Genomic DNA, 21,341 nt, shown 5'->3' on the forward strand with positions numbered 1-21,341 from the left:
TTTGGATCAGATTCCCGTAAATTCAGACACACATAACGCTGCTGAAATACGCAGTACTCATCTCCGTAAAGGATTCGAGGTCTTGAGAGGCAAATTCCAACACCAAACACTAAATCTTTTCAAAGAATACCAAGGGAACTGTCCGCGTTTGGAGAATTCCCACAAATTCCTAAAGAAATGGTGCATCTGAGATGCGTTGAATGTTCGTATTGGGTTCGGGAATGCTATCTCCTTTTGGGAGCTACAGCTACAGCAAAGAGGAAAACCTCTTTGTGCTGATGATCCCTCCGAAAGAGCAACAACAGGCACATTTTGAAGGGAATATATGTAGTTGAAATATCAGAACAGAATATGAACACGCGGCATAAATAGTGACGAGTGTTTGACGAAACAAATTCGAACCTTTGGAACACCCTGTACTATAATGTTCGTAATTTGTCATTAAAAGAGAGCTGTATTTTTAATTAAAACGTTACACCAGCTACACTTGATTTGTGGTGTAATTCGAAATTGAATGTGCCTGTAAACTACACTCCATTAGCATAATAGCGATGTTCGTCCAACAGCAGACATGAAACCAGTTACAGTAACGAGCCGAAACAACCAGTTTATCATCATTGTCATGCTATTATTTTCGGGAATTTCTCAACCTCCCTCTGCCACCACCCATTGAGCGTTAATATAATTTCTCTGCCAAAAACTGGCAAGCAAGCGCACCCACTTCACCACCACTTCCGGTCGGGACTGAGCCAGGGCGAAAAACAGGCGATTGGTTCGGGGCCCGTGCGGTTTTCTCTCGCCTAAAGTAATTTATCATATTTATAGACGTTTCATTCTGTCAATGAACGGAATATGATGTCAAAATTGTACCATGAAGGTGTATTGGGTGCGGGTGCGTAGTAATAATACACTTGAAATAGATCAGCGATAGCGATGGCACATCGGTGAATGATCGACATTAGGCTGGTCCTCAAGTCTATGATGGGGGAGGGGGGCTCCTTCTCCCCCCCCCATTAACGGTTGTATATTTTCGATGGTTTCCGGTGAAAGTTATAATTCTATCAATATCTTTAAAAAAAAACAACAACCCCATCGTGTGGGCGCGTACGCACACCGGATTGTCGATCGATAAAACAGTGAGGCGTAGCCCTACACATAAATATCTTCCGTGTTCCTGTAACTCGTCAGATGAAGCAGTAGCAGATTTGTCCTTCGTGAAGGGAGGTCCTCTCCCATCAGTTGCGGCCGCCGAGGGGACAAAAAAAGAAGCTATTTATTTTAGGTTCTTTACTAATGCGATTAACTAACGATGCATATCTGGTTGACGTAATTATAACCAACCATCGATTGCGCGGCTCGTAGGAAGCAAAGGAGTGCAAGGAGCAGCAGGAAACGTTAACAAAAAGCTCTGAATCCAACGACAACGACAATATCAAACCCGCAACCGGTGGACAAATAATAAACGCCGCCATCGGATACTGGCGAACCCATGATGAACCATATGGTAAATAATGAGACAGCGTGGGCGCGCGCATGCTTTGCGGTGGTAAAAAGGCATAGCGCACAAAAGCGTAACATTTAATTTCTTTAAAAGCGTTATTACACAGTAACGATTGCGGTTGCGTGGTTCGGGTACTCTGCAAACTGAATGGACACGGTTGAATGAAAATTCCACTGCCAGTTATTGTGGTTAGAGTCCGAACGAAAAAAGCTCGGATGATGTGCATTCCCATTCATAAGCTCAGATCCGACCAGGAAACCGGAAACCACACACACACACATCGGGATACAATGTTTTTTTTTAAATTTCTCAATTACCGTTGCAATTTAATTACTTTAGTAAAACAACTCGGAAAGCAATCGAAAACGAATTGCACAATTAAGCGGACATTTTGTCTGCACTAATACGCACACAAACCTAATCCTATTAAAGGAATGTAATCCGCAGCATTAAAGCATAATCTCTGCGCCAAGGAGGAGCTAACTGTTTGGGCAACTTCCCAACCACCGGGCCGGTGAAGCCAGTGTGTGTGTGTGTGTGTGTGTGGAGAGATTCCCGCAGCTTGCGTGTGCACTTAACACACACACACACATATTCCGACCATTTTGTCGGAATTCTTTCCACCCAAAACTAATGTCTTGGGAAGAACTGACGCGAACGAAGCGAAACCATCCAGCGCCTGCAGGCCATACCACATACGTGCAGCAAGGCGCACGGAATGTCTCAAGGTACGGGGGAGAGCTTAGTATATGGTAAGCTGAGAAGAATGTTGTTGCTACTTCCCCCTGAGGGGAAACCATAAGAACATCACGAGACACGGGTGACGTCGACGACGACGACGACGACGACGACTCACTGGAAGGATAAAAGCAGATGATTGCAAGGCATGCACAATAATGTCGCGCAAATGTTTCCCATACAGAGGTACATCATAGATGGGAACTATCCCCATTAGAACTCCATCTGGCCGGGGGAAAAAAACATCAGCGCATTCACTGTGTAGGTGTACCTGCTCTATGCTGTAGCGGTTTCCATTCCGAATGCAAGCAACAAAAAAAACACGGACGAAGCTCTTGCACAACGAGCTACAACTCGGTAAACTCCTAACGACCAGGGAGGAAACGAACAAATTGAAGTGATGGCACACTCTGGACACATCAGGGCACAGCTTTGCGCTCGGAACGATGCCGATGAAACTCGTTTGATCAGCTAACCAATCTCCTGTTAGATTGAAGGCAGCAAAAAAAGGATTACACACAAACAGCCTTCCCACCCACATCTTGAAGAACTTGAGTTGCATTTACAGTTCTGTCAACTGCCCTCTTCTGGAACTTCCGATTCAGCCCCAAAAAGATAGCGCATAGCAGAGCGATAAGAAAGATTACCAGTGGATTTTTTTTTTCTTTGAGATGCAACCTAAACGATGATGCTGCCGTAACATGCGATTGTTAGGGTACTTTCGGGGGTAGAATAACGACCATTTGCCATGATGCAATAGGGTAAATCCCTACAAGAAATTATCTGCTGTAACAATGTAGAAACCCCCCTTAGACTCTGTTCCTGTGTACGTCTGGAGATGTAGCGACGTGCACAATGATTCAGAATTAATGAATGATATCTTTCTAGAGAGTGAGTTCTTACTCACAGAGACTTAAATCATTCCAAGGAACTTTGATATAACTCTTCAAGGTGACTTAGAAATCATCAGTTAACTCTTATGTGAGTAAACTCACGATTTAACTCTTCACGGCGATTTGAATCATGACCTAACTCTTCTGTAAGTTAACTCAGTATTTAACACAGAAACCCACTTGCATTGATTTTACGAACATTCAAGTTGAAGATCGCCGCGATGAGTTAAATGTTGAGTTGACTCCAGAGTTTAATCAAGATTTAATTATGGAGAGCTCCCCCCTTAATTCTTGAGACTCCAGAGTTTAATCATGATTTAATTCTTGAGAGTTAACTCCCTGGTCTGAGTTAACTCACACATGCAGACGAACGAAGCTGGAACTATATAGAACTTAAATAGTTCCAGTACCCAGACACGCCTCTGAGATATGGACTTTGTCCAAAACTGACGAAATCCTCCAAGTCGCGTTCGAGCGGAAGATACTCTGAAGGATTTTTGGTCCTCAAGGATTTTGGTTTGGCGAACTAACTGTCGGTACAGCTGTGTATCTGTAAATAAAACGAGTTCAATCGGTAATCCAACTCTTCGGCTCGTATTGAAAACCATTGAAATGAACTAAGGATTTCCCATCTCCAGTGTGTACTGACATCCAGTTTGTCAGCGCAACCGTTCTCCGAGTGTCAGACCATACTATGCCCTTCGTTACCAAACAAGCACTGCAGAATTATCTCCCGGACATTGTGTTCGAAAAGTTCGAAAGGAAGCACCGGAAAATCAAATCTACACGAAGCGCAACGGTAGTTGCAAAATTTACCTCAATTACCGATTCGGGTTTCGGTAAAAAAGTTTATCCAGCATGGCAAGAAGAACATCCAGCTACAGTGCGCCCGAACCCGTGTGCTCTCGAATCGATTTGACATCTTGATCAATTTCAGCGTGCCAAGGCACGGCAGGAGAGACGGGAGAAGGAGGAGCAGCCAGCCAGCCAGCAGGGCTCTAATTTGATTACCGCGCGTGCCCATTTTATTTCCGGAAAGTTTTCCACCAACTAATGAAGAAAAGCTGCACCAAAGCCAAGTACATTATCGATTCAATTCGCCGATTCGCCGAACGTCCAATAATACATGCAAGCTCCGTACATAGTGCTTGCCACACTACTGGGTGGCCAACCCACCTCCCATGTTCAGGCAAGAAAACGATAAACAATAAAATAATAAATCCCTTTTGCCGAGTCACGGTTGGGGCGTGCAAAAGAAAGCTCACCACCAACCAGAGCACGCCGACTTCCCATCTCGTCCGGCAAGAGACACCGCCCGGATGGATGGAAAAGCCAGAACAAATTGTGTTGTGTAACTTTCCCGCTTTCACTCTGGCACCTCCTTGCGCTTAAGCGTTGCACACTCCCCTGTTCTGTTTGGTGCGCTATAATCCTCACTATAATTGATAACGCTTCCGTAATCCCGCGATACGATCGGTCGGTTGAAATCGTACGAACGTGCACTTCTCATTCGTGCAGTCATCCCCACACAATGCTGGGATGATGGGATGGATGGGTTTATTCTTTTATTTACTTATACATATACATATATCCGCAAGTGCCGGGGCCAGTACGACAAGCAGCAAAACAGCGCGAAAGCGCGAAACTTTGTGTGAGCGCAGGGTTTTTATTTGTCCCTCCGTCTGCTGGGAGATTCGAAGCCCAACAATTCCAATAATTCTCCGCCATCCCGCGCGCATATCGTGTTGCGTGTTATTGTCGCGCGAAAAGCGGAGATTCAATTTGCGTGTGCAGCGTCGTGTGTGTGTTGTGCAAGCGAGTGCAAAGTTTAATCAATTGTCAACACGTTACGCGTAGCGCTGCACTGCCGTGCGGGTGATGGTTGGGTGACTCCACTCCGGTCGTATGCGCCCCGTAATGCAATTATTAGATGCATGTTAAATACGATTGGATGAAAGGGTCGTGTGTGTTGGAAAGACATAATTCGATTGTAATAATTATCAGCCCCATAGTGGAGGGAGAGGTGGCAAATGAGGGGGCGGACACCCTTATTATGCGACAGAGAGACCAAGCCTACAAAAGTTAAAAGATCAACACGTTAGCGACCACAAATCACCAGTCGGTTGGAAGGGATGAAGAATGAATGTTTGCTAACGGGGAATTTCCAATATTTCAGCTGACACATTCAGCTCCAGAATCGGCCGGTTCCGGTTACAATTTGCTAAGCACATGGGGAGTGTTGCGAAATGTCTCACACAGGAACCAGCACACCTTAATTACGACATCAAACCACACTAAACGTCATTATGCAAACACATCTGTCTTTAAGATAACAGTTGACATGACGAGCTGTTACGTGATAAAATTCGTTCTTTACCCTGGGAACATCTATGACCGGAAAACAAAATTATGCAAATTTAGCATTGTTGTGTTAAGATGGCAACTAAGATTAAGTTAATAAGAGGTTATATTAAAAGATAACAATTCGTTTAATAACTGTTGTAGCAATACTGTTTTTAATACAACAAAACAGAGCAATTTCATTACATAAACACAAGCACATCACTTCTTACTTTGCGGAAGAATTGAAACGATCCCGGCGAGTCGATCGTGTGCTGGCGGGCGAGGGCAGCATGTGATGGGACGCTGCTCTGCCGAAACCAGGGTAGGGAAATTTTCCGGCCACTCTTCTTCGTCGAACCGGTCGACGACAGCCCTTTGGACGATAAGGCGCCTCCATCGCCAGCACCGTCGCCACCACCACCCTTGTCCACACTGTTGTTGTTGGACGATGCTTTTGACATGCTGTGCGCGTATATACTGACTGCCTGTGTGTGTATGCACTGAACGCTGCACCACTATTATTCTATGCCTACACCGCAGACGATAGCGTGGTAGACGATGGCATATTATCCAACAATTGTACGCCTTTTTGTGCACCACATTAACCCAGGCGCTTGGAATCGACGAAGGAATTCCAAGGATTGCTCAAGGATTTAATTCTTTCTCTGTACAAATTGAATTGAATTTTCACTTCACCGTATTTACGCCCGAGTTACAAAACAATAACATTCTCGTACGAAGCGTTAAAACGTAACACGTGTAACATGCATTCATTTCTAACTATTTACGCTTGTGTAACCGTCAGCAGTAGGTTGTGCTCTTTTTTTTTTGCCGACACCCGATCATACACTCCCGTATATGCAAAGCACTTGGAATATATCACACACTAGTAACACGCTGTTTGGGCTCACTTTTTATTTTCAGCAAACTTTAACACTTATCACTTAAATCAACTGGGTTCTGATGTTGAAGGTTAATTTGGGTTATTTCAGTTCAATTATTCTACTTCTTTGAAGGGACTTCTAGGGACAGAGTATTAATTTTTGAAAAAAAAATGTTAGGAAAAAAAGTCCTGACCTTGATTGGAATACTAACGATACCGTTACCCGCTAGGCGCTAGTACGCTCCACAATGTGAGCATGTTTTCGGCGATCCCTTCGATTCGATGTCCTCGAATCGAAAATAAGGGAAAGTGAAATGGGACGACCGCCAGGCAAAAACCCGTACCGCTCCCTCCCGCCGAGCTACCGCCGAATGGAAAAAGAGTGAAAATGAGAGCATGCGAATGTAGAGAGAATTTGGTACCGAAGTGTATTAGTGGCACACCACGGTAACCACGGTTGGTCGCAGTATAGGTACGGTTCGGAGGGGGCCCGCGATATATATACCCCATTAATTATGTCTGAACGCTGGAAAAACACATCTCCCGCTCTCGATTGTTGTTTGCTTTTTTCCCCCTGACGACCGACCGTATTCACATCCTCCAAAACGACCCGGTCAACACCGAAAAGCGTTGGTCAGAGTCAAACAAAAAAAAAACACAGATTTGAACCTATTTCACCCGCGCACTCCAACAACGGCGTTGGGCGGATATTTCTTTGTGACGAAAATAAAACGTTTCCAACGGTGCGGGGTTCGGGATGCAGGGAGTTGTCCGTTTGATGGAGTCTCGGCATTCCGACGCCACCTTGAATCATCGCCCGGAAAGAGTTTTATGACCAATGTCCTGTGTGTGTTTTAAATAAAGAAGCCATCGACCACCACCACACCACCGGGCGAAATATGTGCGGCAGTGGAATATTTGTCTTCATTTCAGGGACCCCAGGAGACCGAAGAATTTGGGGATCATTTGGGGAGAGCAGACAAGCAGGGGTTGTTCCAACATGTGACAAGATTATCAAGCAAACTTACACGTGTTGAGAGTTGAGAGCATTTTTCTTTATTGCAAAACAAAGGCCAACCATGGTCAACTGTCGGACGAAACAGGAATTTCGGTGGAATTGTTATTAAAAACGATCGGTAAACAACAGCTAAACAGGTGGCACCTTCCTAGCCGATTTCCCGATGTGACATGGACACCATCCCATGTGACATGGATAGACAGCAAAGAAATTCATGTTTTCTCACGGCCACTACACGTGGCGTGGCGTTATGCAACCAGTTAACTCAACATTACCACAGCATAAACAGCAATATACATCGACAGCCGTGTAGGGACAGGGACAGGGAACTAGCTGCTTAGTTACGCACCAGTGAGGAAAGTGCCAATCAGGAATAGAGCTCTTCGCAAGCTGGAGAGAGGAGGAAAGGAATTCCATGCCCAACCCTGCTCACCGCAGCTATCGTAACCGAGATGCCACACTCTTTCCAAGTCCAAGAGAATTTATTCGACAGCTTCCTGTCAAACGACACTCACCGTGCCGTGGATGTTTGACAAGTATTCTTCTAAAACTCCTATATTGTCTGTTTGGTTTTGTGCGCTTGCAAGGTTTCAACCGTAACGGAGACCAGATGTGGGACCGATCGTACATCGGTTTACTGACCTACACACGCAGTGCATCTTCCAACACCCGCGGGCCCAGAATGTCTCCCTCTGGAAAGGGGTGATGGTTTTATTGCCGCGGAATAAAGTGGAAAGAGTGGCTTGGTGGATTGTTCCGTGTACTCCCCTACAATATTCTCCCACTTTAAGAGCAGTTTCTCAGGGAATTTAAATATTTTTACCCCAAAAGTCGGTGTACGGCTGCCCGACTAACCCGTTGCAGTAATAAAAATTGAAACCATTTTAAAATCAACAATACGAAACAATTCCACCGAACGGATGTGTGTGAACGGAATCTCCAGATCCAGTTGTTTCCCCCTCCTTCTTTGCACTGGGAGGATAACCCCCTCCGGAACATGGTCGCAACGGTTTATTCCGTTTTGCTTGCCATTTTTTTTTCTTCTGCTGTTTATCTCACGCTTTTATGCCTCATGAATAAAACACCCAGCAGAGCAAACGAAACAGCAACGAAATGCACACAAATTCCCCATTAACACAGCCTGGGCAAAGAGGCGATCCTTTGCGACCCCAACACCACTGCCAGGCGTCATCATCTCGCACGTTTTTCCACGGATGTATCTCCACTCTCCCCTCCCCCCCCCCCAGCCGGCTCAATTCCATCTTCCTGATTGCTTCTCGCTCCCACGTCGTCCGCCGTTATAATCACAACAATCTAATTTATGACCAACTCAACTCAAGGGTAATGTTTTCACTTTCCATCGGTCCCTGGTGGCGGAACAAGCTGGCACCAGAGCGTGCACGATCAAGCACGATACCGAGGTGTATGTGTGTGTGTGTGTGTGTCTGGTGGATGAAAATATGTGCGCGAATTTCCCCGCAGCATCAGGGTCAGCACAGCCACAGATATGAGCGGACCCGTGTGTGGGGGGAGACTATTTTGTGTATCCGTAAACCGGAGATCAACTTTTATGAGATTTTTATTTTTTATCTACCAGCAAGGTGTGGTTCGGTGCTTTTTTTTGTATTCATACTACAGACAACAGGAACCACAAACGGATCACGCAGCAGGTCCTACTAGCATAATTTATACCACACAGCCAGCAATATAAACAGATTATTCAATTCTATCGATTTTGGATGTTTTGTTAGCTCCTCCTAATTAACTGTGAAATGATCGACGATATCGCTCGATCTTATATGAAATATGGAGTACGATGAATGTGCAGATCGAATGGCAAAGTAAGTAATGGGCGATTCCCTCACACGACCCGGTCTTAGTTCAAATCTCAGATACAATCTGAAGTTTAATTTGTGAATTATGAATGAATAAATTTAAATCTTTCATATATGATAGATCCGACCTTTTTATGGACAAGAAAGCAAACCATGTGGCCGATTTTGGCTATAACAGATCGTCAAACAAGAAGAATTCGCTATGGCAATTAATTAAACATATTAATATTCAAGAGCATAGACCGAGGCTGTATAAAGTTAATGAATGAATTCTAAAGGAAGAGTGGAGAAGGATTCTGGCTTCGAAAATTAAATCAACAATCTCAACATTCAAAAGAATTCATCAATTACAAAGTAACACACTGCCATTCAAACTTGAAATCACACACCAAACCCCAACCGATGGGTTGGTTGTTTGCCATTCATTATAACATTTTAAAACCGTTACGTTTGGTTAGTGTTCGCTTGGTATTTTGCCCACACACACCACCGCACAACTCCTACCCCTTGTACGTGTGTGGGCTCGAAAGGGTGGTTTGGGCATAAAAATTATAAGCCTACAACACACGGTTGGTCCAATTTTCCAACCGACACGATATCAAACACACGCCAAAGGAAAAAAATGGCACTCCACAGTCAAACTCAGCTTGCTAGGTGTGGTGGCATACAACAGCAGTTTGTTGCGTGCCAGTGTTTTTTTTTTTTTTTGTGCACATTGGCAAATTGCGAAAAACCTTCGGGGAAGCAAGGTGTTTGTCGTGGTCCCCCCCCCCCCCCCCCCCCCCCGCGACAGGGGGAACGGGTCAGCCGTATGGAACATAATTATTCTCACGATGGAAAGATCAATGACACAAACTGGGGGACAGTTTTTTTGCCGTTTCGTTGCATGTTTCCACCTCATTTTAAGCCATGTTTAGGCAGGTTTTAGTGATGTAGGATTAGGCGCGCGCGCGCGCACACACACCGCATGAGGTGGTGAGGTTGCACGCAGACCATATTTAGGAGCCGCGAATCGCTATGTGATGTCAGCAACGCCACAAAGTGCCAAACGTACCCGTGCCCTCCAGTTTAACATAATATCTTCCCTATTTGGAGCGGTTGAAATTCGAACCGCCTTTTTCTTCTTCTAACGTTCATCATTATTTTGGTTGCACGCTCCTCCGTCGGCTCCGTCTCATGTCGTATCAAAACTGGACCTAAGAGCTTCGTTGTACGTTTCTTCGCCCGATATCGGTACCATCTGTGCAAACACAACAAGAAACCCCACTTGAGCGGGGTCTTTTGAAAGAAACAAAAAAAAACAACAACAACCCCCCCGAAACACGGACAGGAGAGGACAAAACGGCAAGTTTCTTCGTTAACCTTCGGCATCGGAACATTGGCGTACACAGGTTGCTTTTCGGTCGTTTAAAATTGCGTAGGATTCCAGCACAGTTTTTATCTGCAAACAAAAAAATGGAAAGAACAGGAATAACCAAACGTGGAACCACCATATCAACGGACCACATTTGGGTACGCCGTGAGAGTGTGTGACCTTTTTCTTTCGGCTCTGCGCCTCCCCTTTCCCAGGTGTATGCTCCATTTTGCTCCCGGGTGGTGACGGTTTTACATGAGAATTCTATCACCTTTCGACGCCGAATTTGGACACTTTTGGCACATGTACACACACACACACAGGTTGGTGGTTGATTAATTTCCACTGCTTGTCAAACTCGGCGAGAGATGGATCAAGATAGATTATGGAAGGAAGACAACAAAAAAAAAGCAAGCGAACCAATGACAGAAGAAAAAAAAATAACCCCCCAGCAGCACACAGGTTGGCCGCACGAACCCAAACGGAAGATAAAGTTACACGATAAGGCGGGGAACAAAAAGCACAAGCCGAACCATAGAGAGAGAGAGAGACCCCGTGAGCACACGTGAGCGGTGTGTGAGCGAACTTGGTGAAGGTGAAAGAAAAATCTCGCACGTGAAAATGAGAGTGTCGCGGCTCTGGTGCGTGTCGGTACCATCGGGGAAACGCCGGGAAAATTTAAGGAAAATTCGACCCAAAGAGCGAGAGGAGGACTGGAAAGTGGCGGTATGTGGTGGTCGAAACGGGAGGAACGGGGGAGGCTGGTATGGTGATCATGTAGTAGCAGCGCGACCTGGCCGTATGTTTAAACTTTTAAACCCAGAGAAGATTTTTTTTTGTGTTCCTTGCTCGACCACTGGCAAGGTGCATCACTTTCATCCCGGTTGCACATCCCGTCCCTGGGCTAAGAAAGCTTCCCGAGAGCGAGAGAGAGAGAGCACACCTATTTAAATCTCGTTACATGCACGACCGCGGACCGCGGTAAGAAGCGGAATTAAATCCACACAAATATTTGCCTGCACCGAGCGCACCGATTTCAAACCCCCCCGGGGGACCGATGGTTTGGAGGTGGGGGCGTGGGGGAAGGGGGGATTTTGTTCTTTTATACTGATACTCTTTTATCTTATTTTAACATCATCACACACGGACACAGAACGATATCGACGATCTGCGGTGGTTCATTTGTAGCTTTCACACCACGGCCGCCACCATGCCTTACACAACACACGCGTTTGATGCTCGGTTTGATATCTTGTGAAATTCTCTCAGGGCTCACTTTGGACGACTTTCCGCTATCAAATACTGCAATCTGACCGCAGACGGGACACACACACGCATTTCTTCTCTTTCTCTGCTATCAATACATCCGGGGGGTGTTTTTTTTTTTCTTCCAAAAACAAGACATTTTTTTACTTCATTTGCCCCCGTCCGTCTTCGCGCTGTCTGTATTCGCTGCAAACAACAACACCACCAGCAGCGGCACACACGCATATGACCTCCGAGAATGACAAAACTCGGCGGAGAGCACCAATGCAGGAACAATACAGATGATTAAGAAATCTACACACGACGACGCAGCATCCGCGCCTAAATTCTACACACGCGGCTAAGGAAAATCCGCTCACGGTTCACCAACACACCACGGGACCCGCGCGCCCACGGGTCCTACGTTCGCTTTGGGGGACCGTCCCCGGCATCAACCTTGCAACCTTGCGGGCTGGCTGGCTGGCGTTCCTTTCGCTGCGCGAACCGTGTACGTACCGCGCCGGAAAGCAACCGCTCGAACATAGCTCTGCGGACGCACTGATTTATGGCCAGTGTGTGGTCACGGAGCGCGTGTCACTCAGTACGCGGGCGGGCCGACGGTAACGACATTCACGATGGCAGCCGCGCGCTAACTGTGTGTGACCGCGCTCTGTGAGAAACCGAAGCCAGACACACCGAAAACTACGCGTCCATTTCGATCCCTCACGGGCGCTCTCACGCTCTCTCTCACGGAATGTTGGTGACAGATATTAAGGCGCCGAGGGGGGTGATGGTGTACTTCACTTATCAGCAATGTAACGTACATAACACGCATAATATCTCTCTCACTCACCTCTCCAGAACTCGCATCCCGAGCACCACAGAGAGATGGCGCGGTTTACATCGCGCGTAGTAGTAGTACGATGTAAAGAGATGATCCTTTTTTCCTGCTTTATGCTCCACAGGATAACGTTCCCCGCACACGGTGGATTCGCGTGCGTGGGAGCTCAATCAGGAGAATTTAGGAAATCGAGCATCCGAGCTCACCGCTCTCGTACGAAGATCGTGTGAACCTCGGGACGGTGTGACGGGAAACATTTGCGATAACAACAACAAAAATCCCCGGTGCGTAGTTTAGCGGTGGTTCACTAGCGCAACATGACAAACGGACGATGTTGCGTTAGCTGCCCCCTTACTGCTCTTAGCTCTCGCGAGCTTCGTTGCCAAACTGGGAGCTAGATGTTGTGGCGTGCACAGAGAGAAAATCCACCGCGAGAAAGCAAAATTCCCACCCCAGATCGGCACCCCCGCTTCGGATAAAACTGCCAAGGGTTCATTCGTTACGTTCATTACGTTCATTAGGGGAATGAAATGAATATTGTGATGCTTTATGCTGACACGGAGTTCATCCGTTTTAGTATGAGCTTTAAGTAGTAGACGCATTTAGTATTTGGTACGAAATACGCTACATTTACTTGATTGACTATAACTAAATTGTGATTCCTCGAACATTTTTTCTTGTTTGCAATCATATAACATCAATATTTGGATTAATTTGAATCGATTTAATAGAAGATCTTACATTGCCGTCTTTAACAATTTTTTCAAGCTACTACTGCTATACCCGGCATTAATATGTGGTCTGATTTTATCAACGATTCTATGTTTATTTTACTCTTCTTCGCTTAAGCCTTCCATTGGAAATTCTAAAACCGCACTATTGTGTCTCTCCCTTCTGTGGTTCATTCAAGATTGGTGCTTTATTCTACCAAAAAAGCAAGAAAATGATCCAACAGACCAAGGATACGAAGGATTCAAACAATTTACCCGGCGCATCGTGCAACAATAATGGATGATGCTGGAGAGCTAGTTTGCCAGGCATTCATGCCCACCAGGCTTGACAAAACTGATTTCATCGAAGGCGATATCGAGCGTACGGTGAAGGATACTACGGCAAACAAACCGCTGACGATGTTAAGCCACCGAATGCTACTTGCCTTTGCTACTGCCCGTTTTCCTTTCTAGCACAACTGGGTATCATCTTCCCCATTGGCTCTTCTGAATGGTGTTTAGGACTCAAGTGTACATTAAAAACTTTTGAGCACAATCTTTACCTTATCATGCTCTACCTTTCCGACAGGACCTTGATGCAAAGCATCCTCTCTTCACCCTCTTTTGCTTGGTTTTATCTCGTTGGAAATAGTGTTACATCATTATGTGTTGCTATTGCTATGCTATTCGTGACGTGAGATTACCAGCTGGACAACCGACATTACAGGCCAAGCATCGGGAAGTATAATAACAGCTCAATAAACTCCTATGCATCTAACTTACAGGACACGTTTTATTCGAGTCCTCAAACTCGTGCCCGTGTAACGTGGATGCAAGAGCCCTTAAATAACTCCATAGAACCAAACAGTGATTGGACGATATCCAGGAAGTCTAGTATGGTTACGCCTTACAACACACTGCAAACACGTAACCTCGCAAACACTTTCACACCAGCACGCTCGGTCAATTCTCGGTGAGATGCTGCTCAGAGAGAAGCTGCCGAACCGCCGCACGTTCCAAGGTTTCCACAGATGCTGTGGAGATATCACGCAAAATCAACAAAAACAAAGCGAGAGAGAATCCGTCCGAAAGCGAAAGAGAAAGTAGCGAAAGCATTCAGGCTGGCGGCCAATATAAAACAGAGAAAAAGGATTACGATTGCTTGCTGGCGAGAATGAATAAGCGAAGCCGCCCAGCAAGCGGCACGCAGAAAGACACTCTACAGCTTGCCACTGTCACAGAACAGAGACAGATGAGTGTTGGAGCTAAAGTAAAAAAAAAGAGGTGTCCTTGGATCACACTGAGACGATAAAATTATTATGTAATCGGGAACGCGCCCAATATATTCCCTTGCACAGCATCTATTTGTTGCTTCTATTCGCAACGACAAAAGCCGTACAAACACCGCGTGGTGTTATTTGTTTAATAAAATGATCCCTTCATGGAGGCGCCTGGTTGTTTGTAAAATATTTTTTTTAAAATTTACATTCATTGCGCTGCATGGTTGATCGAACTTTTACGACTATTCTACAATGCTTCACATTTTAAAAAAATGGCCCCGATACATAATTTCCAGCATGATTCCATTCGGTTCTGCTCAATCTCACCGACAGCCGAACATCTCACCCGGCGGTCAACATTAATTCCCAGCGCGTCTCTCATCACACGGAGCAATTAAGCAAAAATCACAAATCCGCCAAACAAACCGCGGGAAGGCAACACGCTTCCGCTACCGCAGCGTTCCGCTCTGTTCCCCACTGCAACCGGCATGACTTTAACAAACTCGCTCCCTTTCCCCTCCCCGTTCTGCCAGCGGTTCCCTGTTTTGATTCTCGATTCTGTTTCTGTTTCGACGCATGCTCATCAAATCGAGTCACCGACAGCGCCACTAATCTAACATCCCTTCGACGTCGCGTGTGTACACATCCTACTGTTGCATGCTTTCCTTCCCGTACTGCTATCCATATGCTCCATTATTTTCACACTCCCTTACACTTCTTTTTCAAGTGTCCGTGCGGTGACGGCGTTTGTTTTTCGCCCCACCCCCACCCAAACCAGCGCAAAACACACAGTCAACACACATCTTTGGCTGGATTTTTAGCCTGCATGGATGGATTTCGTTCGTTTCATCCTGGGCTGTGCTCGGTGTGAACCATTCGACGACGTTTGCCTGCAGTTCGGGATGCTGGGGACCCTTCTTCCCACGCCCTAACCGAGAACAACACTTGAATCAGAACAGGATTCATTATAACACCCTTGAAACTCATTATGGAATCGTGCCGTCGACAGTTGTCTCTTTGAGCTCAAGATGAGGCATCATCATTTGTTTTAGATTTTTTAAAACCGTTGATACATTTATGCTCCATGCATATAGCAAATTTTTCCGTGGTAGGGAGCAAACATTGTTCACAGTTTTCATAGTATAGTATTCGTCGCACAGAACCGGAAAAAAATCTCTTTTTTGTTCACTTCCTTATGCAGTGAGCAACGAGACAGCTCCATCGTACCTCGTCGTATCCCAAACCCGTCATGAAGTTGAAAGAATCACAACTCAGCAGTGGATGAGGATTGTTTCCGTTTGGTCCTTCTGTTGCTCAACATCTTCACAGTGAGCCAACGGTGGAATAATGAGCTTGACAGTATAAATCAAACTTTCAGCATCTTTTCGCAGCTGATGTGGCTGTTACTGTCAGATTTATGTAGACTTTTTTCCCCGCAACTATTTATAGCCAGCATCATGGATGAGGAAACAAGCGCGAACCAACGTAAACAGATGCTAAGCCACTAATAGCATAGTTTCTACCCATTATGGTGGAAGGGCTGTTTGAGAAAAGTTTCTAATTAAGATAACATTCTTCCGAGTGGCAGCAGTGGCGTGTCGTCGCCCATAACAATTCATTAATATGCTTCATTGTACTAATGTGACGGGAAAGCTGGTTCGTAGCTTTACATAATTACTGCACACAAAGTCTTTCACCTACCTTCTCACTGTCGGTCGTGTTGCCGGAACCGAAGCTTGCCAGGGAGCTTCCGTCCTGGTCGTTATCGTTCAGCGTATCATCTATGTCCTTCGATAGCCGTTGGCCCAGGTTTTTGCCGCTGACCTTGGCCGGTGATTTGAGCAGCGAGAACGAAGTGCCCGAGAAGTACGTCTCCTGCATGACCTCGCGCATTCGCTTCACCCACAGCTGCTTCGTTTCGAGACTGTTTGCCTTCAGCACGATGCGATAGTCGGACAGAATTGGAGCACGCCCGGTCCAGATGGCAAATTTGCACTCATCCCCTTCGATGTGCTCCGTTACGCCGAAATCTGAAAAAAAAACACACACAAACAAATCAACAATCAATGCAAGGCGTCGTTATGCGGTCGGCAAATCGTTTACGTTCGCCAATCACTTACCAGATGTTAGCAATTTGTTTTTATAGATGTACTTCACAGTACCATTGGTGTCTTTGACCTCCTTCGAGAAGAGAATGTACAGTTCGAACAGAAACACGTGTCGCTCGCGCCCCTTCTTGATCAATATTTGCTTGGTGTCCCACACGAGGAACGAGTCCTGCAGCACCACATCGCCCAAATTCTGGATCGGCATGTCGCACTGCTCCAGCAGCGACAGGTGCATTACATCGTTCGCTTTCTTCGGCACGTTCAACATCACCTCCAGCCCATCTTTGATTTCACCCAGGCCCTCGTCACAGCAGGACTGCAAGTCCTTGAGCAACAGCTGGTACTTGGTGATGCGTTGCACCGGCTTGATCAGGTACGCCGGTAGCGAATGTTCGAGCTTGTGTTTCCGCTGCACTTCCTCGAAGTACGTACCACCGTGCTGCACCATGTAATCCATCGACTGCGGTTTGTTCTGACAGTAGTGCACGTACATGTCGAACTTTGTGGCCCACGTCACAAAGCAATGCCCGACGTCCTCGGGCATTGTTTCGTACTTTTCCAGCTCGCGCAGGAAGATTTTTTCATGAAACTGAAAGATATCCTCGATGTTCGCGAACAGGATGTGCTCCTTGCCGAGCAAGTTGGGGGGCACCTGCTGGCCGCTTTTTAGTTCGCGCAGAAACACGTTAATGCACGTTTCCAGATCCTTCACGTAGGTTCGTTCGGTTTGCAACAGTTCCGCCATGATGAATTCCTTCTTACGTGCCGATTTGCGCTTCTCTTCATTTATTTCCTTCTGCACCGCTCCTACCGCTCCGGGGCCAGCTGCCGCGGCGTTCAGCTTAGTTTCCAACGATGGATCCGAATGCCGATACTCTAGTACCGAGCCACCCGAACCGGACCCAGACGTTCCGGTGGAGCTTGTCGAGCACGGGCCACTACTACCGTCCCCGCCCATGCCGGCCCCAGGCACGGGCGACGCTCCCACTGCAATCACGCTCGAATACGATCCGGCTGATGAGATGCCTGAGCTGGAGTTAACCGAAGTAATGGATCTGCTCGCGTTAAGACTACTGTTACTACTATTATTACTGCTATTGCTACTGCTAAGGTTATTGTCATCCTGTTGCTGTATGATACCAGGTAGGCCTAGAGATTTTTCTAGATTCGATCGGTAGAGTTCCATCCGCTGGCTAAAGTCCTTGTACCGATAATCGACCGTTGCAACCCATTGTTTGATCGAGCTGGCATGTGCATGCCCCTTCTCCACTAGCGTATCCGCCAGCTGAATTAGCAACTTCACCCGCTCACGCGTTTCTTTTGCCGTGCTCTTGAACTCATTGTGTTCGCGCAGCAGCAGCTCCGATTCTTCACGGCTCGAGCAAAGTTTATTTTTGCGCGACGACAGGTACGCCTCGCCGGTGTCGTGTATCCACTCGATTGCCTGTTTGGCAGACCGTTCGAAAAGCACAAACTGTTGACACTGGTCGAGCCGCTTCTTACGCTGCGTCCAATACTCGAGCACTTGCGTTTCCTGTGCCAGCAGCTTCTCCAGAATCGATTTCACACGCGACTCACTGTTAACGGTCGTTGAGTTGACGTGATAGAACTGCAGCGAACGATTCGCATACTTCAGGAACGTTTCCGCAGTACGACGCGCCAGCGTACATGCCTTCAGGAATGCTTCCTTCTGTTCCTGATGTTTCGAGATCAGCTGCACAATCTGTTGGCCCTTATCAGTCGAACCACCGCCACCACACCAGTCCTCCTCCCGCCGGTACTCTTTCTCCAGACTGTCGAGTACGCTGCACACCTGTTCAGCTGTTTTGAAAAAGTTCTGCGAAGCCGTCACCAGTTTGTGACGCTCCTCGGCACACGTCACCAGCTTCTGCCATTTCTTCGTCACATCTTCCGCAATGTCTTTGATGCTCTGCGGATCGTAGTGGTTAGCGTTCATAAGCGCATCGGCACGGTACTTCACCTGTACAGCAGACGTGTGCGTACGCTCGATCGCAACCTGGAACTGTTCATGCTCTTTCCTTAGCTGTTCCGCCTCGAGGAAGTTGTTCGGTATCGAAAAGTTCGCCATTAGCATTGCTTCACCATTGCGGATCCACGAGATCACTTGGTTGGCGTCGTTCTGAAAGTGGCACAGCTGCATCGATTGTTCCAGCTTGATGCGTTTCGCCTCCGCCATATCTTCCAGATCGAGTTCGCGATCGTGCAAAAATTCCAACAAACACTGCACCCGTGTCTGGGCCGTGTGGTTGGCGTCTGCCATGATCAGCAGGCCGGATGATTCGAACAGCTGCATCAGCTCGTGTCCCTGGTTGATCACCTGATAGGTCGTCGTTTGCATCTGATTGACCGATTCGTTGTGCAACCGAAGAAACTGTTCCGTCTTCTGGAAATCACGCGACACTTCGGTATGCTGCAACTCTTCCGACCACATCTCAAGCTGGGACGACACTTCTAGCGCATCTCGCTCGAAGATACGCAACCGCAAGTACAAATCGATCTTCATCCGACGCGTCTGCCAGAGGCCTTCGAGATCTAAACGATTTTTTTGGATGCGATCAAGCGCATTCTGCACGGCCGTTAGCGAACCTGAGCTATCTTCTTCCTCGATCGCACGCAGCTCCTGCAGCAGTGCTTCGCCTTGCGCGATCGCTTGCATGCACGTTTTGAGCGTGTTTTCTTCCTGCTCTTTGCATTGCTCCAGCATACGCTCCGTGCCCTCCAGATGTTCATTCGCCAGCTCAAGCGATTCCTCGTTCGTCACTTCCGCGTGCAACTGTTCCTGCCAGGCGGATATTTCCTTCTCGTTCGAGTAGAATACCACCGCGAGATCGAGTCGCCTTCGCCGCTTCTCCACCCGTTCCGCAAACGAAGCCACGTTTGTTTCGAGCTCCTGTGCTACGGAAAATATTTCCTGAGGTGACACTTCGCCCGAACGTGCGAGCTCCTCCGCTGCAGCCAGCAGCTTCTCAGCGTTTCGGTAGGTGTTTTGAGCGACATTTTCAAAGTGTTCGTGGCTCGTCTGGTAAATGCGCGCTTTCTGCAGGCTCTTGCCGATGCCTCTATTCTTTCGCAAAAACACATCACCGTGATTCTGTAGCCAGTCCAGTACCTGCTTTACGTCCTCCTGGAATAATCGTAACGCGAGTTTCTGATGTAGCCGTAGTTTACCCGCGTGCCACTTGCTTTCGAGCGCTCGGTGGTGTCCGAGTATTTGATGTATCACTGCTAGTACGTGCGACGCACCTTCGCTATAATCCGCCGCCGGATTGCCACCGTTAAAATGAGAGTTGTCCTACAAAGAGAGCCGAAACGGACGCAGTGTCAGTCTTAGTATAGTGCAAGAAAGGGTCTAAAATAAACTATTGCGCTTACATTTTTCCTCGTGTTTACTATCGGTGGCTGATTGCAAACCTGCACCAGATGGTCGAGCTGATACAGCAGCTTCTTGCTCGTCGAGTGCACCTCCGTGTACGCCTGGCACATCGCTTCGTACAGCGACTGGTGGGTACCGATCGCCGTTTCCAGGCTTTCCACGTTGGTCGGTGTCGGGATCGTTGCCTCACAGGCTGCCGCCCAACTACTGACGCTCTCCGTGTACTGTTCCGCCTTGTGGTGGAACACGACGGATAGCGTCAACACAGCCGTCCGTTCGTCCAGCGTGGTGACGAAATCTTTCCACGTCTTGTCCAACCGTGCCGCCAGCGTGCGTATATGGGCGGCGGCGTAGTGATTGCCCTCGTACAGCCGGGCGGCAACCGCTAGTATTCGGTTAATGTTAACACACACGTTGCGGGACGTTATGGCAAAGCGCTGGTGCTCTTCCTGCAGATTTTTGGCAATCGCGTAGTTGTGCCCGATCTCGACGTACGTCTCCTGAAACACGTCCCGGTTGTGCAGGATCCAATCGAACATTTTCTCACAGTCCTGCTCGAACAGCCGGAGCTGGAAGCACTGGTCAAGCTTCGTTTTGCGATGCTGCCACAAGTTCAGGAGCTGCTGTTGAGCGTTTCGCGTCGTTTCAAGCTGTTGAAGTACCTGCAACGATAACAAACGGTGGAAAGGGCATTTAGTAAGGAAGGCTAATGATGGTTGACTATTTCCCAGCAAACATTTCAAAGAAATACACAAACATTACAAGTAATTAAAGAAGAATTATTTCTGTCTGTGTTTTCTGTCCCATTTCCGTATCAATTTAAATACAATTAACCCAGACGACAGATAGACTACCGGTGCCATATACGGCCCGGTACCTGTGCTGCACCCGGGCTGCAGACAAATCCTCCAAAGCATAGACACAAATAATAGCTTTATGATAGCCTATAAATAGCGAGTGAAGCAAGAAGCCACCTTGGGCTGTGTCGAAAAAAAAACAGGCTGTTGCTGGCCTCCCGTTGAAGCGACGGCTAACTTTGCCACAACTCAATTGACCCAACAACATACCGTCCTTTATACGTCCACTGATGCGATTAGGAGCAATAGGAGAAGTTTAACATAGCCTTGCTAAAGCATTCACCCAATGCCCGCTTCTTAGCAGCCGCGCTTTACAGGGGTTTTAGACGTTACTTATTTTA

General features: G+C 47.1%; 1 protein-coding gene across 1 annotated transcript in view; it reads right to left on the reverse strand.

The window, feature by feature from the left end:
- LOC128303389 (triple functional domain protein) overlaps positions 1 to 21,341 on the reverse strand; it is a 57,890-nt gene that overhangs the window by 22,937 nt on the left and 13,612 nt on the right. Inside the window, exons 3-7 of the mRNA XM_053040326.1 lie at positions 20,143 to 20,805; positions 17,821 to 20,062; positions 16,762 to 17,625; positions 16,339 to 16,671; positions 6,576 to 6,584 (exon numbers count right to left, since the gene is read on the reverse strand). Coding sequence (XP_052896286.1) covers positions 6,576 to 6,584; positions 16,339 to 16,671; positions 16,762 to 17,625; positions 17,821 to 20,062; positions 20,143 to 20,805 — 4,111 coding nt within the window. The remainder of the gene's footprint in view (positions 1 to 6,575; positions 6,585 to 16,338; positions 16,672 to 16,761; positions 17,626 to 17,820; positions 20,063 to 20,142; positions 20,806 to 21,341) is intronic.

This window comes from Anopheles moucheti, chromosome 3 (assembly GCF_943734755.1).
Source record: "Anopheles moucheti chromosome 3, idAnoMoucSN_F20_07, whole genome shotgun sequence".
Taxonomy (NCBI): Eukaryota; Metazoa; Arthropoda; class Insecta; order Diptera; family Culicidae; genus Anopheles; species Anopheles moucheti.